Genomic DNA, 18,913 nt, shown 5'->3' on the forward strand with positions numbered 1-18,913 from the left:
TGTAAGAAAATTGCTCTTGTACTGACCGATAGATTGTCTAGATTTGATCAACAAATCCTCTAGATTTGCCTTTATATTTGATCGACAAATCTTCTAGGCTTGTCCGACAAATCCTTTAGATTTGTCTGATAGATATGCCCGACCAGTCCTCTAGATTTACCTGACACAGCTTCTAGATTTATCCAACAAATCCTCTAAATTTGACCAACAAATTATCTATTGATCGAAAAATCCTTAAGATATAAGCGACAAATATTCTGGATTTGTCTTACAAATCTTCTAGATTTATCTGAACAATCATTATCATTTATCCGGTAACTCCTCTAGACTTTACAAACAAATTATCTAGATTTGCTCGACTAATCCTTAAGATTTGACCGGCAAATGTTCTGGATTTATCCGACAAATCCTCTAGATTTGACCAATAACTGCTCTTTCTATGTTGGTCTTAACAAATCCTCTAAGTTAGACCGTCAAATAGTCTGGATTTGTGTGACACATCCTCTAGATTTATCCGAAAAATCCTCAAAATTTTACCAACAAATCCTCTAGATTTGACCAACAAATTGTCAAGATTTGACCAAGAAATACTAAAAAATAGATTGGACTGACAACTGCTCTTGATTTGACCGACAAATCCTCTTTAGCTGACTGACATTTCCTTTAGATTTGACCTACAAATTTTCTGGATTTGTTCGACAAATCTTTATATTCATCCGAAAAATCCGCTAGATTTGTACGAAAATTGCTCTTGTACTGACCGATAAATTGTCTAGAATTGATCAACAAATCCTCTAGATTTGCCTTTATATTTGATCGACAAATCTTCTAGGCTTGTCCGACAAATCCTTTAGATTTGTCTGATAGATATGCCCGACCAATCCTCTAGATTAACCCGATAAAGCTTCTAGATTTGCCCCACAAATCCTCTTCATTTGACCAACAAATTATCCAGATTTGACCAACAAATGATTGTACTGACAAATGCTCTAGATTCGACGATAAATCCGATAGACTTGATCGAAAAATCCTTAAGATATGAGCGACAAATATTCTAGATATGTCCGGAAATCCTCTGGATTTACTAATTAATAGATTTATCCGAAGAACCGTCTAGATTCATCCGATAAATCTTCTTTATTTGTCCGAAAAATTCTCTAAATTTGACCAACAAATCCTCTAGATTTGATCGACAAATTCTCTAGATTGATCCAACATCTTGATTTGCCGATTTGATAGAAAACATATTTAGATTTGATCTGCACATTTTAATAAATGCTCTGGATTTGTCCGATAAATTTTATATATTTGTCCGCAAATCTCTTAGATTTGCCGATAAAACTTTTAGATGTGCAATAAATCTTCTAGATTTATCTAAAAAATCTTCTAGATTCATCCGATAAATATTCAGATTTGTCCGATAATTGCTCTAGATTTAACCAAAAAATCCTCTAAATTTGACCAACAAATCCTCTAGATTTGAAAGAGATGAACCAGCCTCTGGCTGAAAGTCTCGCTAACAAAGATAACCTAACATAACCTCTAGATTTGACCAACAAATCCTCTAGATTTGTCCAACAAATCCTCTAGATTGTACTCGACAAAATCTCAGCATTTGTCCGACAGATTTGACCAACAATTGCTCTATATTTGACCGACAAATCCTTTAGATTGGACAGATAATTGTTCTGGATTTGTTCGACAAATCTTCTAGATTGATCCGAGAAATCCTCTTGACCGGACCGACAAATCCGCCATATTTGACAGATAAATTATTTTGATTTGACCGACAAATTCGGAAAAATACTCTGGATTTATCCGACAAATGTTCTGTTCGACAAATCTTTAGATTTATCCGAAAAATCTTCTAGATTGAATCAATAAATCCTCTAGGTTCATCCGACAAATTCTCTAGATTTGACCGACATCTGGATTTGTTGATCAAATCATCTAGTCTTATCCGACAAATCCTTTAGATTTGACCGATTAGCCCTCTAGATATGCCCGACAAATCCTCTAGATTTGTTTTCCGTACTGAGTACCAATGCTACCAACACCAGGGAGGCAGCTCTCACACCTGGACTCTACCATCGACTAATCAACTCATGGACCGGGGACTAACGGCTTTACTTTCCTTCCGCAGGAAGCCGTGATCAAATATTTTATGGCGCAGAAAATCTCGAATTAAACCCAGGCCCTTTGGAGTGAAAGGCAATCACGCTTACCACTACACCACCGGCACCGCTCTCTAGATTTACACGATAAAGCTTCTAAAATTTGTCCAACAAATCTTCTTCATTTGACCAACAAATGATCTAGATTTGATCGTTAAATGATCTAGATTGTACTGACAAATGCTGTAGATTTTAGTGACTTATATTTTGGATTTTTCTGAAAAATTGTCTTCTAGATTTATCCGAAAAATCTTATAAATTCGTCCGATAGATCTTCTAGATTTATTTTTTAAATCCTCTAGATTTGACCAGCAAATCCTTTTCATTACTGACAAATCTTCGAGATTTGACCATCAAATCCTCTGTATTTATCAGACAAATTCTCTAGATTTATCCGAAAACTCTAGATTTGTCTGAAGATTCTCTAGATTTATCCGACAATTCTTGATTTATCAGACAACTCTAGATTTTCAGACAAATTCCTTAGATTTTCCCGACAAATCCTCTAGATTTGACCAACAAATGCTCTAGATTTGTCCGACAGATCATCTAGATTATTTAAATTTAACTCTCGATTTGTCCAATTAATTTTGTAGATATGTCCGAGGGGGGCGACACATCAAAATCTCAATTCTAGATGCTCAAAAAATCTCACACTAGCGAATCAATCCTCGAAAAATCATCTTTCATTGCTCGCATATACTTGCATCGCGCTTCATATTTTTGCAGGAAATCTTCAAAATCGACATAAATCTTCCTTCTATCTACTCAGCGTGCGTGCAGCTAGACACAGCAAAACACAATCTTTTCTGCATCGTCCCCCTCGGATATGTCCAATAAATCTTCTAGATTTGTCCGACAAATCATTTTGATTTGCCGATAAATCTCTAGATTTGACCAAAGATACTCATTTCTCTAGATTTATACTACAACTCTAGATATGTCCGACAAATCTATATATGTCCGACAAATCTAGATTCGTCCGACAAATGCTCTAGATTTGTTCGAAAAATGCTCTTGATTTGATGGAAAATCCGTTAGATTTGACCAACAAATCCTCTAGATTTAATCAACTAATTCTCTTGATTTGTCTGACAAATTATTTAGATTGAATCCTTTAGAGTCCTTAAGATTTAACTGACAAATATTCCAACATACACTCTTAAAAATATCTATTCTTACACGTGATGGAATCCATCTTTGACACAAAGGATGAGACGTAAATAAACATGTTATGTAAAATTAAGTGCTCCGAGACTGAAAAGTTCGAAAGTACGTTTGGTTGAGCTGAATTTCGCGTCTATTATGACTCAATGTCAATGTCAATTATCTAGATTTGACCAACAAATGCTCTAGATTTGACCAAATAATCCTCTAGATTTAACCGTCAACTCCGCTAGATGTAACCGACAAATATTCTGAGTTTTTCCGAGAAATCTTCTAGATTTATTCGAAAAATATTTTAAATTTATCCGATAAATCCTCTAGATTTGTCTGACAAATGCTCTACATTTGTTCGAAAAATGCTCATGATTTGACCGAACATCCGTTAGATTTGACCAACAAATCCTCTAGATTTAATCAACAAATTCTCTAGATTTGTCAATAAATTCTCTATATTTGTCCGACAACTCAAGATTTGTTCGATAGATCCTTAAGATTTTTTCGGGCAGTCATTGATTCGTCCGACAAATCATCTAGATATGATCCACAATTGCTCTAGATTTGTCCGACAAATATTCTGGATGCATCCGTCAAACTTTCAAGACTGTTCCGAAAAATCATCTAGGTTTGACCGATAAATCCTCTCGATTTAATCAAAATATTATCTTGATTTGACCAACTAATGCTCTATATTCGAACAACAAATCTTCTAGATTTGACAGAGAAACGTTCGGGATTTGTTCGACAAATCTTCTAGATTGTTTGAAAAATCTTTTAGATTCATCCGATAAATCTTCTAGATTTGACCGACAAATCCTCTAGATTTGTCCGACAAATTGTCTTGATTAGTTCAGCAATTTCTCTTGATTTGTCTACCAATGCATAAGGTATAGGAAATATGTGACGACAGGAAAAAGGGAGATTGAAAATCTTCTTCTGCATTTAACAGAAGTTTTAGTAATGTTTTTGAATGTTATTTGAAAACAGATAATATTTCTTTAATGGAAAAGGTATATTTTACTGTATCAGTATCGCTCTAATTTAAATTGTTTCTCTAAATTTCCTTACCGATAATCATAGTATGAAGAGTCCCTGCTTTCTTTTTTTTCAAATCTGGTCAGGTTGGTCTTACAGTTTTCGTTAAATCAGGACAGGTTATTCCTACATACCCTCAAAAATACAGCATCAATCCTAGCAAGTTTCGATCTTCGCAGAGGTTCTCGTCCTGTAGAGAGAAGCTTTTTGTAATTCTTCTCGGCACACTTTTTCCTCTATTGTTTCGCTGTTTTATAGGTTTTCCGCAATGTACTTCCCCACGCAATCTCACCGGATAGCTAGTATTACTAAGATTGATTTATTTTGTTTTTTGAATGACAAATTTCGGCAACTAATCAGTAGTGTTTTAGTACAAATTTGCGTTTGTTTCATGCAAAATGCGTTCAGTTTAATTAAAAAGTTATCATTGCATATAAAGCACCGCATTAAAGTGCTGAACTCCACTGAATTAAAGCTAAAAGTGCATTTTCCTTTCTTTCCATCCACCATCTTCACCTCCTCATCCGCCTCTCTCTCGCTCTCGTTAATCCTCTTTTCACAGTAGGCGCTGCCCAAAGTGTTTATTTGACGTTTATTTCGCCCATCTTCTGCAGCATTAGTGATGATCTTCTTCACGCTCGCCATCGTCATCATCATCATCATCATCATCATCATTAAAAAAAAAATTAAAGCATCAACCACCCAAAAAAAAAGCGCTACCCGCACCCCAGAGCAGTAGTGATGCAATCACACGGCTTTCTCTTTCACTCGTCTCAACCCACCGACCGCCGTCTTATTTTTCACCATTTCCACTCGTAACGATGTGTGTTTGCTCGGTTTGTTGTGTACCTATTTTGTTCGTCTGTTACTGGCACCGATTTTTCATTCCTATCCATATATGACTTACTAGATGCTCGCGGAAAAATCACTGACACGGGGCGCGCCCAAAAAACCAACCGCACCATGACGACACATCTTCATCATCCATCATCATCAACAGCAACCAACCTACCCAAGACCTAGCCTACTGTGCATATACATGGCGACCGTGACGATTGGCAAACGCTCTCAGCAAGCGTTGCGTTGCGTCTTTGTCGCCATTGTTGCCGTACTGATCCGTATCAATTTTCATATTTCATATGCTCATCCAACCAACACGCTCACTACGCTCTCTATATACATATGCTCGCTAAGCGCCGATGTGTTGATGTGTCCACCTTATGTAACCACCAAAACAAAAACAAAAATCGCACTAAAATTCACACCGCCCCATGGAGAATATCGGTGTTTTTATTTTCATTAATTCACCGTTTTTTTTTCCTATCCCCATTTTGCAGCCACAGTGCCAAATCGAAAGCGTTGGCCCACTTCCGGGACTCGCCGGCGGATCCCTCGATGCCGGTGCTGCGCGAGGGTGAACTCAACGTCAAGGTGACGCTCATTGATGGCAAGCGTTCGCAGGATCGCAGCTGGCGAACGGTTCATGCCGAGCTCCGGGGCAGCCGGCTCAAGTTGACGTTGCTGCGCGACGGGAAGGCTTCCAGTCAGGTGGGTGTATTTTTTTTTACTGTGATTGATTTGTTGTTGTTGTTGTAATCGGAGCATCCGGGGTGGAGCGGTTCCAATCGTCAAGGCTATCGGTTAGGGAAGGGAAACTACTGTCACAAGATTGGCCGCAGCCGATGACAACATCCCTGACCATGGACCAGTCAAATGTTGGAGCTTTTTCTTGAGACAAACGACCGCAATTAGGACCATATTTAAGAGCAACCTAGACGAACCGTCTCCGGCGGCAGCGTTGGCCCCGAAATTGATTCGAGTAAATCGTGATCAATCAAGTTTAATAATCGAAGCCAATTTGCCTGTGAGAGCGCTGGTGGCGCTAGTTTCAGAGACGTTGTTAGTTTCAGGTCTAGTAGGGGCAACCTCGAGTACAGTTGATTCTTATGAATATTTGTTGGAATGTTAAACCCCAGATTGAATGGTCGGTCATATTCTGACAAAAAGGTAAAAATTATTACTCGGAACCGGAAACTGATTCATCCGGATGGTGTATGATCAGTATGATCAGAATACATTCTTAAGGGATCTTAGGCTCATCACAATCATTATCGTGAAAAATTTGTTTCATAGATCAAAATTCCCTTTCGTACCTAATAAGATTTTTGAGAAGAGAATTCGTCATGCATGGATTTGAAGAATTAATTTGCAACCGGAGAATCCCTCGTGCTATCAATTTTAGCACTACCTGCTTTTCCTTCGTTTTTAGAAATTGGCAACACATCAGCTTTGTGTAGAAATCTAAATAAACTGAAAATTAGGAGTTATCGTCTGCACTCTTCGTGCATCTCCAGCTCTATTTGAGTACAATCCGAACTCACATTTGCGTTCTTTCTTAGATCTACGATGTAAATAAAAACAAAAATAGAAACTAGATGGCTAGCAGATCGCTAATTTTACTCTCACAGCGCTTGTTAATTTGTCCGACTAATTCTCTTGATTTATGCGAAAAATAATATCTATCTAGAAACCATCCAACAACCAGTGTGGTTAACTTTTCACGAAGTTCGATCCCAAGATAGATAAATTGGTATTCACTGCGTTATGTGACAAGTGGAGAGTGAATCAATGTTTTAGAATACGCAGAATTTCTTCGGCACATATAAGGAAAATCCGTAGAATTTTATGGTCGATCCGTAGATCCGTAGTAAATTTGAGTCTGACCAGCCTTCAAGTCGAAATTCCTCTTGATTTATCCGACACACTATTTAGACTCCTCCAGAGACACATTTCCATTTGCATGACAAATCCTATTGATTCGTCCCATAAGCTATTTTGACTTCTAGCTTTGTTAGACAAAGCTAAAGGATTTCTTGGTAAAATCTAAAGTATTTGTTGGTCAAATCTAGAGGATTTGACAGTCAAATTTAGAATATTTGTCGGACAAATCTAGAAGATTTATCGTACAAATCTGGAAAATTTATCGGATAAATCAAGAGCATTTTTCTGAATTTGTCGGTCAAATCTAGATTTGTGGTCAAATCTGGAGGATTTGCCGGTACAATCCAGAGTAATTATCGGATAAGTATAGAAGACATATCGGATGAATCTAAAAGAGTTTTCGGATAAATCTAGAGGCAAATCTAGAAGATTTATCTGAAAATTCTAAAAGATTTTTCAGAATTTGTTAGAAGATTTATTCGATAAATCTGGATTTGACCGACAAATCTGAAAAAAGCTCTATATTTGTCCGATAAAACTTACAGATTTTCCGATACATCTTCTAGATTTGTACGAAAAAAAATTGAGATTCGTTGGGCAAACAATCCATATTTGTCTGACAAATCTTCTAGAATTGTTCAACAAATCCACTAGATTTGACCGACAAATCCTCTAGATTTCCCAACAAATCTTCTAGATTTAAGCATCAAACCATCTAAATTTGACCGAAAATTTTTCTAGATTTGTCCAACAACTGTAGATTTGTCTGACAAATTCTTATAAATTTTCCGACAAGGCTTGACTTGTCCGACAAATCCTATAGATTTGACCAACAAATGCTCTAAATTTGATCGACAGCTTCTCTAGATTTTACCGTCAAATATTCAGAAATTGTCCCAAAAATCTCCTAGACTTATCCGACAAATCCTCTAGATTTTTCCTACAAATTATTTAGATTTGACCTACATATTTTCTGGATTTGTCCGGCAAATCTTCTAGATTTATTTGAAAAGTTTTCTAGGCCTGTCTGGAAAATTTCCTAGATTAGTTAGACAAATGCTCTAGATTTGTTCTAAAAATGCCCTAAACTTGACCGACAATTCCTCTAGATATGAGCAACAATTATCTAGATTTGTCCGACAAATCCTTTACATTTTGCCGACATTTGTTGATTCGTCCGACAAATTATCTAGATTTATTCGAACAAATATTCTGGATTCTTCCGAAAAATCATCTAGATTCAATCGACAAATCTTGTGTATATAACCGACACTTGTTCTGGGTTTGCCCGACAAATCCTCTAGACTCTCTCGACAAATACTTTAGATTTGATCGACAAATATTCTGGATTTGCTCGACAAATTCCTTAGATTTGACCGACAAACTCTTCAGATAAGATCAAAGAATATTTTGTATTTGTCATCTTTTAGATTTATTCGATTTTTTTCTAGATTTGTCCGACAAATGCTCTTGATATGATCGACAATTCTCTTGATAAATGCTATAGATTTCATTGACAAATTCTCTAGATTCGACCGACCAATCCTCTAGATTTGACCGAAAAATCTTTTTGATATATCCGACAAACCCTTTAGATTAACTGGATAAATCATTTAGATTTGACCGATAAATATTCTGGGTTTGTCCGACAAATCTTCTAGATGTATCTGAAATATTTTCTTTTTCTTCTCTAAAAAAATTTTTTCTCTAAATTTGACCAACAAATCCCCTAGATTTTACCGACAACTCTAGATTTGTCCAACAAATCCTTTCCGTCATATCATGACTAGTCCGATAAATCCTCTAGATTTGACCGATAAGTATTCTGTATTTGTCCGACAAATCTCTTAGACCTATCCGTTAAATCGTTTAGATTTTCTCTATTAATCCTCCACTCTTTTGGTTTGTCCGACACTCTGGATTTTTCCGACAAATTCTCTAAAATTGTACAATAAATGCTCTAGGTTTGTCTGGGGAAATTCTCTAGATTCAACCAAAAAATGCTCTAGATTTTACCGACACACCCTCTACATTTGACCGGCAATTTTTCCAGATTGGTCCGAGAAATCCTCTAGATTTTCTCGATAAATCCTCTACTTTTGCCCAATGTATCCTATGGATTTTACAAACGGATTGGATTGGCAAATGCTGTAGATTTGATCAACACATCCTTTAGATTTGATCGACAAATATTTTGAATTTGTCCGACAAATCGTCTATATTAATCCGAAAAATCTTTTAGGTTTATCCGAAAAATCTTCAAGATTTGTACGACAAATTCGATTGAAAAATCCTGAAGATTTGACAAACAAATCCTCTAGATTTTATCGACAACTCTAGGTTTGTCCGTCAAATCCTTTAGATTTTCCCGACATATCTTGATTTTTCCGACAAATCATCCAAAAAATGCTCTAGATAATGACACTGACATATTCTAGATTTTTCTGATAATATTCTGTGTTTGTCAAAAAAATCTCCTTGACTTATTCAGCTTATCCTCTAGCAAGATTTTTCCGAAAAATCCCCTTGCCCGGTAAATCCTCTAAATTTGACCGACAAATATTCTCGATTTTTCCGACAAATCTTCTTGATTTTACCGCCAAATGTTCTAGATTTGCCCAAAACTCTGGATTTGTCCGACAAATTCTCTAAATTTGACTGACAAACGCTCATGATTTCAATGACAAATCCTCTGAATTAGACTGGAAAATTCTCTAGATTTGACTGACAATTATAACGGATTTGTATGACATCTATAACAAATCCTCTAGATTTGCCCAAAAACTGCTCTAGATTTGTCCATCAAATCTGCCAGATTTGTCCAAAAAATCTTTTAGATTTATTCAACAAATTTTCTCGATATGTCCGACAAATCTTCTAGATTTGGCCATCAAATCTTAGATTTGTTCAACAAATCTTCTTGATTTGTCCAACAAACCTTCTAGATTTGTCAAAAAAAAAATCTAGATTTGTCCAACAAATCTTCTTGATTTGTCTAACAAATCTTCTTGATTTGTCTAACAAATCTTCTTGATTTGTCCAACATATCTTCTTGATTTATCCGACAAATCTTCTAGATTTTCCAAATCTTCTAGATTTGTTCAACAAATCTTCTAGATTTGTCCATCAAATCTTCTAGATTTGTCCATCAAATTTTTTATATTTTTCCAAAAAATCTTTTTTATTTATTCAAAAAATCTTCTTTTCCAGATTTATCCAACAAATCTTCTTGATTTGTCTAACAAATCTTTTAGATTTGTCCAACAAATCTTCTACGTTTGTTTAACATATACTCTAGATTTGACCGAATTATCTAGATTTTAACTACAAATGCTCTAGACTGAACCGACAAATGCTGTTGTTTTTTTCGACAAATCCTTTAGATTTGATCAACAAATATTCTGAATTTGTTCGAAAAATCTTCTAGGTTAATCTGAAAAATCATCTAGTCGGACAAATGCTCTAGATTCGACCGACAAATCTTCTTGAATTGACAAACAATTCCTCTAAATTTTACCGACTACTCTAGATTTCTCCGACAAGTCCTTTAGATTTTTCCAATATCTGGATTGGTCCGAGAAATTCTCAAGATTTGTCCTACAATTTTTCTAGATTTAACCGACAAATCCTCTAGATTTGACCAATAAGTATTCTGGACTTGTCCGATAAATCTCTTAGAATTATCTGACAAATCCTTTTCTTAATGAATCCTCTAGATTTGACTGACTTATTCTGTTATTCTGGTTTTGTCTCACAAATCTTCTGCATCTTCATCCAACAAATCTTCTATATTTGACCGACATATCTTCTAGATTTGTCCGAAAAACTTTCTAGTTTTGTCCGACAAACTTTCTAGTTTTGTCCAACATTCTTCATATTCGATCTACAAATGCTCTAGATTCGACCGAAAAATATTCTACATTTGTCCGACAAATTTTCTAGATTTGTCCAACAAATCTTCTAGATTGTTCAACAAATCTTCTAGATTTGTCCAACAATTCTTCTAGATTTGCCCGAATATTCCTCTAGATTTGACTGACTTATTGTTATTCTGGGTTTGTTTCACAAATCTTCTGCATCTTCTAGATTTGTCCAACAAATCTTCTATATTTGTCCGACAAACTTTCTAGTTTTGTCCAACATTCTTCAAATTCGATCTACAAATGCTCTAGATTCGACCGACAAATATTTTTGATTTGCCCGACAAATATTCTAAATTTGTCCGACAAATTTTCTAGATTTCTTCAACAAATCTTCTAGATTTGTCCAACAAATCTTATAAAGTTGTCCAACAAATCTTCTAGATATGACAAATCATGTAGATTTGTCCAACAAATCCTGTAGATTGTTCAACAAATCTTCTAGATTTGTCCAACAATTATTTTAGATTTGTCCGACAAATCTTCTATATTTGTTCGACATATTTTATAGATTTGTCCGACAAATTTTCTAGATTTTTCCGACAAATGGATTTGTTCAACAAATCTTCTAAAGTTGTCCAACAAATCTTCTATGTATGACAAATCATGTAGATTTGTCCAACAAATCCTGTAGATTGTTCAACAAATATTCTAGATTTGTCCCACAATTCTTCTAGATTTGCCCGACAAATACTCTAGATTTGACTGACTCATTCTGGGTTTGTCTCACAAATCTTCAGCATCTTCAAGATTTGTCCAACAAATCGTCAACAAAAATTCTTCTAGATTTGTCCGACAAACTTTCTAGTTTTGTCCAACATTCTTCAGATTCGATTCACAAATGCTCCAGATTCGACCGACAAATCCTTTAGATTTGACCAACAAATATTCTGAATTTGTCCGACAAATCTTCTTGATTTGCCCGAAAAATATTCTACATTTGTCCGACAAATTTTCTAGATTATTCCACAAATCTTCTAGAGTTGTCCGACAAATCTTCTAGATTTGTTCAACCTATTTTCTAGATTTGACCGACAAATTTTCTGGATTTTTTCTACAAATCACCTGGATTTGTTGAACAAAGCTTCTAGATTTGTCCAACAGATCTTCTAAATTTGTCCAACAAATCTTGTAGATATGACATATCATGTAGATTTTTCCAATAAATCCTCTAGATTGTTCAACAAATCTTCTAGATTTGACCAACAAATGTTCTAGATTTGTTAAAAAAATCTATTAGATTTGTCCAACAAATCTTCTATATTTGTCCGACACATCTTCTAAATTTGTCGAACATATCTTCTAGATTTGACCAACAAGTGCTCCAGAATCGGCCGACAAATCCTTTAGATTTACCCAAAAAAATGCTACAGATTCGACCGATAAATCCTCTAGATTTGTCCGACAAATCGTCTAGATTTTTGCGACAAAAATCAAGATTTGCTCGACAAATTTTCTAGATTTGTCCGACAAATTTTCCAGATTTGTCCGACAAATCTTCTAGATTTATCCATCAAATCTTCTTAATTTGTTTAGATTTGTCAAAAAAATCTTCTAATATTATATATTTGTCCAACAAATCTGCTAAATTTGTCCAACATATCTTCTAGATTTGATCAACAAATGTTCCAGAACTGGCCGACAAATCCTCTAGATTCTACAAAAAAAAATGCTCCAGATTCGAGCGACAAATCCTTTAGATTTTACCGACAAATATTCTGAATTTGTCAGACAAATCTTATAGATTGATCCGAATTTTTTTTAATTTGTCCGATAAATCCTCTTGATTTGTCCGTCAAATCCTTTTATATTTGACCAACAAATCCATTAGATTTTCCCGAAAAATTACCAAGATTTGCTTGACAAATTATCATGACTAGTTCAGCAAGTTCTCTTGATCCACCAGAAAAAGTCTCTTTATCGGTCTACATTTTGTTGACAAATTATCTTAATTTGTCGGAAATTTCGAACAATTCGTCGGAAAATCGCTTGATTTGTTCGACACATTTTCAAAGAATATTCGACCAATGCTTTTGATGTGTCCAAAAAAGAGAACTTGATTTCCATCTTCGTATCGTGTCGATTTATCCAACAAGTCGCGTTGATTTTCTGACGAATCGTTTTGATTTGTCTGAAAAATAAATGAGTCGTAGAACTGCCTTAGATAGGTCTTGTGGAGTTGCCTGGAAGTGCTGTTTTAGTCCTGTGAGCTTGTCCTACTGAAGTTGCCCCTTTCTAGCCCTTAGGAATGTGTTTTTTTTACAAGTTCTGATGATGTTTATTACTATTCCTGGATAGTGTTCTAAGCTAAAATAGTTCCATAAACGTCAAAATCTGGATGTTGAATCAACTCGATTGTGGCTGAAATAGGTTACTTAAAATTTGACGAAACCGTTTGGCGACAAACGAACCACATGTTTAGAGAATTTTCTACGGTAGTCAAGATTGGCGTTTCTATACAGGATCTGGTATATTTCAAGGCACATTTTTCATACTTAAATGATCTATTAAATTAATAGCTCGGAAACGAAGCATTTCCGTGACTTGGTGTCTTCAGCAAAGTTTCTCACAATAATTAGGATTTATTGACAATAACATTCCGAACACGATGCCTCCGGTAAAATGCGTAACGGCAAATTGGCAATGTTTGGAAAATCATTGCTCAGCAATGTATGGATCGATTTTAATTCTATTGGTACCGAATAAATCTTTAGAGTCTGTTATTCCAAATGCCGCCAATTGATTAGAAATTCGTCAATAAATGGCTAAGCTAAGATTTCTTAAACATTGCCAGTTTACCATTACATATTTTACTCTGACATCCTGGGGACAAAATAAACCATTCTTCTATAGATGTCAAGATTCCACAGCCTACTGTTTTCGAGTTATTTGGAAGACAAAACATTTGCTAAGGAATAAACTGATTTAAGCAACACATTTCTAGGAAAATGCTGAATTTATGATATTTTGCTCACTAAGTAGTGTTGTTTACTTTTTCCTGAAAATCTCAGGTTTCGATTTTTAGCAGTAATTCCGTGCCTTTACTGACTAGGCTATGTGAGCCCTCCCCCCTTATTTCCCTTGAAACGACCCTGGTCTGCTAATATGCATGCCTGACTCACATAAAAATCAACCTGCCACTTTTTGCGCGCATCGCCAAAATGCATCCATGCAATTGTTTCGCTCGTCTCGTGAATATTCGATCCATTTTGCTTTATTTTTATTTTTTGCCGCCATACACCCAATGCCCATTTGTTTCTAATTTCGGCAAGGTCACCCATAATCCATTTAGAACCGAAGGTTCGCAGCCAAAAGCAGTTTCGTCACTCGCTTCGATTCGATGGTAGGCTGCTGCGATTGGGCGAAAATGTGTTGAACTTCAGTCGGACCTCTCTTAGCTGATGCAGGCAACAGGTCATGTCAATGCCGTCGTCTGATGGCTGCTTGGATGTGGCGATGAGCTCTGAGGCAATATAGAGCAGCAGCCGAATTCGATTCACTTCACTTCACCTCTAAGTAGGTTTAATTGAACACAACAACTGTAACATGAGTTGCGCGGCGTTTCATTTGTTCGGCTTCGACGACGACGATGGCATAAGAAGAAGAGGGTTCATCTCTCGTCCGTTAATGTGTGTGCGGTCATCACTCACTCACTGGATGGCCATTTTTCCATATTTTATTGGATATCTTTCGCGGCTTTGAGGATTACGTGTCGCTTTTTTTATAATTACATTTCGGTTTGGTCAGAAATCATCATCCGTGAGCGGTGCGCAATGGTTAGAAAGCGTGAATGGGATTGTTTTTCATTTATTTATTTATTTTTTCGGAGTCGGAATAATAATTCTGGTGGAAAAATCTTTGGCGAAAAGCAAACATTTGAATTGCATGGGAGTTTCACTCGCCAAATTTCAAGCTTGCGGAACGTCCTTTCCCTTTGGCGCCACACTGGGGGGGAAAGTATACCTGTTGATTTCGTTGAATTCGACTCTGGCGACACTTGATTCCGGATGACACAAAAAGCACTTGTTTTTATGGTCGTCGTAAAACAAAATTTCAAAATTCTCATTCTTAACTGATCCTATTTTTCACTTCGATTTTATTTTGATTCCAAACCGGAGCCATGTCGAAATCTCCATCGGCATCGTTCGTAATCACCACCGAAAACAACTTCAGCAAGCGCGATTGTGTGATTGTGTGATAATTTTCCGCTGATTTTCCTTTTTCCATCTTTCTTTAGTCCGAAATGAAAATGAAATTCGCAACTCTCAACTGCGACCGTTTCGTCGAGCGTGAAAAATAATCACCACGGGACGCCTATTTCGGCCCGTGGTGTGGCGTGGGTGAAATTTCGCTTCTTTCCATCCACCGATCACAGGAACTCTGGTTGGCAGCAATTTGTCACCGTGGGGTCGACGATGATCCATCGATCTCACGTCGTCAAACTTGTATGCAAATCCACCACGACGACGAAGGTGGTTGCTGTACTCAATCAATAAATATGGGAAGGGCGACTGACGCGCGCGCGGCTTGTCATCGTCGATCGATCGATTACCATAGTAAATTGGTGCTACCATTTACGAAAATCGATTCCATATTTGTGTTTGCAGCCAACAGCCTCTGCTCGGCGGCTATGCGGATTGTGCAAAATCGGAATCAGTTACCTGGTTGAGGTGGAGTGACTTGTTCGGTTCGGAGCAAGAAGCGACAAACCTCAGCCATTCGGGCGACTTTGAGGTTAGCACCTTTTAAACTACAGAAACACACTAACGCACAAACACACGTGTTGCGAATTGCTTCACCTTTGTAGCTTAACGCGAGTATTCGGTTGCAAATTTATGTTTCCATCGTCAGCAACAAGAACGCAGCAGGCCATGTAGCGGTTTCTGTAGCAACCAGTGACGGACGAATGGAGGACGATTTCCTTAAGGTAAAAACTCCCTTCACAATCAGAGAGACTAAATGCTTCTATGTTTAACGATTCTCTTAAGGTGACACATAACCTTGACTCCTTGAGGAGAGTGATGCGACCACCGGTGGCTGCTTGGTCGCACCGGTGCGCCTCTTTGCCGAGTGAGGTTAATATGAAAAATTGCTCAATTAGCTGGCGCGCGTGGATGTTTCGGCTAATGTGTTGTTGTAGTAAACCTGCTCGGTTGGAGTGAGAACGTTTAAACAAATGTGTATGACAAACGGGCGTCTTTGAGTAGGTGATTTAGAAGTAGTGACACACCCCTGACCGGTGGTGGCGTCGTTTGCCAACTTAGGAACTTTGGATCGCAGTTGGCATTGCAAGAATTGTGGTTTCTTGGGCGGTAATTAAATAGGAAGAGATTTGCTAATTTGATTTAATTTGCGAATAATATCAGGGATTCTAGAGAATGCTCAGAAGGAAATTAACTTTGGGTTTTTAAAAAAATGTGAGGCTTTTTTGGACACATCGGTTCAGATTGAAAACAGTATACGTCACTGGAATCCTATTTGGATTTTACATTAGATGACGTCTGCTTTTTTTTATTTAAAAGGATGAGTTGGAAAAAATAGGTTTGATTTTTTGTAAAATGCACAACTTTCTAAAGTTTAAAAAGTTAACCGCCCAAAAAATAATATAGGGGAAATGGCTCTAATATTGGCATATGGATCTAAGATTGGGCCCATCGCATCGCTAAAAATCTGCTATTTATCAATTTTATCTAGATGAACGCGGTACTAATGGATATTTTGGGTTGCTTTTGAAAATTTAGTTGATTGCTGAATTTATGTATGGGCCCAAATTAGGGGCATTTAGGCCGACATTACATCCATTTCCCTTATTGAAAATCCTTTAAAGGGGAAATGTATGTAATGTCGGCCTAAGTGTCCCTAATTTGGGCCCATAAATTCAGCAATCGACTATATTTTTAATAGCAACCAAAAATATCCATTAGTACCGTCCAAAAGACGCGTTCATCTAGATACAATTGATAAATAGCAGATTTTTAGCGATGGGCCCAATCTTAGATCCATAGGCCAACATTAGAGCCATTTCCCCTATTTTTGATTCTTAAGAAAATTTACTTGTTAAAATATTTTAATATTTAATAATTCTTAATTAAAAAAAAACATTTTGGTAAATTTGATAAATTTTCCTAAAATTGACAGGAGAAAAAATATTTTCTTGGATTTTATAAATTATACTTCGTTATATTTAGAAAAATCAAAATTAAAATTTTTCGCTGGTGGTGAGCTTCCCTTTAAGCGAAGACATCATATCAAGAAGATATTGGAACTTCGCCTAATTGTTCGCTAGGGGCCATGAAACTCGGTTGGGCTGAAATTCGGCCATTTCGACACTCGCTTACACACTTAGAAATAACTAATTTTACACGGGACGGAATCCGTCTTTGACATTAAACATGAGACGTAAACAAACCTGTCATGTAAAATTAACTGCTCCGAGACTGAAAAGTTCGTAGCTTGACGAAAAGTACGTTTGATTGAGCTATATTTCACGTCTGTTATGACTCAAATTTATGTCAAAATTGACGCTCGCATAGGTCATTCTCAGAGCACCTAAATTTATATGAATTTTTCTAATTGTGCAATTTAAAAAAATGACGTATTTTTTTTTTGTATCATACCACGATAAACGGTTCATCTAGTCCAAATGACGTTAGAGACAAAGTTGTAGTAGTAGACGCTGAAAACAAATTCTCAAATTTTCTTTAAATTAAATAAAAAAATTAAACAAAAACTGTTAGAAACTTTAACAACAAAAATAGTACATTTTTAAGATTTTAAGATTTTTATGGCTATTTATTTAAAAGCTTATACAAAAAACTATTTTTTTTCAGAAATTGATCCAACGGACACAACAAAATTGACCAAAATCCTAGTGCATAATCTCTTAGGAAAAAATTTAAACTTTTTTCCACAAATAATTTTAATTGATTTTTTGAAGAAACCTGAAAGCCTAGAAAATCATTTCCTAAGCACAAATCACATAAATTTTGCGTGAAAAACAATTATTTGTTTTCTTATGGTTGATGTTTTATGATTTTGGTCAATTTTGAAGTGCCCGTTGTGTTCATTTCAGCATTTTTGATAAACTTTCAAATGAACATAAGTTAAAAAAAAAATGTTTAAAACGAACGAACAAACATGATTTTTTAACTTCATCTTCTTCTTCTTTTTTCGTAATAGGAAATGATTTGTAAATTTGATAAAATTCAGCCATTTTGGATCTGGTAAAATTTTTGAAATGGTGGCCTGGAAATTTTTTTCAAAAAATTTAAAACGGAAACGACATTTTTGATCGAAATGGCGTCCGAGACAAAGTTGTAGAGAAAAGTAATGTCTATCTGGGAAAAATTTTATTTTTTTTTTTTTAATAAATTTTACTTAATTTAACCAAAATTAAAAAATAAAATAAAACCCAAAAATCTCAAAATGTTCCATGCTTGATTTTTTCTTCTTCTAAAAACAATGTTATGAAAAATGCAAACTTTTGGAATGTTGAAAAATCATGGCCATTCGAAAACTGACAAAAATCATAGAACAAGCATGCTGCTAAAATAGCGTCTGAAAGAAGATTCTACAATAAGCCAAATTGTTCGCTACGGGCAATGATCCAAGTTTGTCCTGGAATGTTGCCGTTTTTGGATCTCGCTCAATTTTTGATGTAGGACTACGTCTGTGATTTTTATATGGGGGTACGCTTTGTGAAAACGGATAATGGAACAATATTTCTACGCATCTGTTAAATTCAAGACTTTATCATTTTTCAAAATGTCACTATTGAAAATTGCACGGATGTGCAATTGTTGTTATGATAGTTAAATTATCACCCATTGCCTGCGAAAAGCGATTTCCCTAACACAGATTTCAAAGTTGAATTCCATCCGGTCTCACCAAGCGGTGTTT

At 35.9% G+C, this 18,913-nt stretch overlaps 1 protein-coding gene across 7 annotated transcripts in view; it reads left to right on the top strand.

The window, feature by feature from the left end:
- Nucleotides 1–18,913, top strand: part of RhoGAP19D (Rho GTPase activating protein at 19D) — a 515,695-nt gene that overhangs the window by 443,701 nt on the left and 53,081 nt on the right. For all 7 annotated transcript variants that reach the window (XM_065220299.1, XM_065220300.1, XM_065220302.1 and 4 more), the window contains one exon: nt 5,711–5,921. In XM_065220299.1, coding sequence (XP_065076371.1) covers nt 5,711–5,921 — 211 coding nt within the window. The remainder of the gene's footprint in view (nt 1–5,710; nt 5,922–18,913) is intronic.

The sequence above is a fragment of the Ochlerotatus camptorhynchus genome, unplaced genomic scaffold (genome assembly GCF_037179485.1).
Source record: "Ochlerotatus camptorhynchus isolate MF236.1 unplaced genomic scaffold, CSIRO-AGI_Acam_v1.1 ptg000124l, whole genome shotgun sequence".
Lineage (NCBI taxonomy): Eukaryota > Metazoa > Arthropoda > Insecta > Diptera > Culicidae > Ochlerotatus > Ochlerotatus camptorhynchus.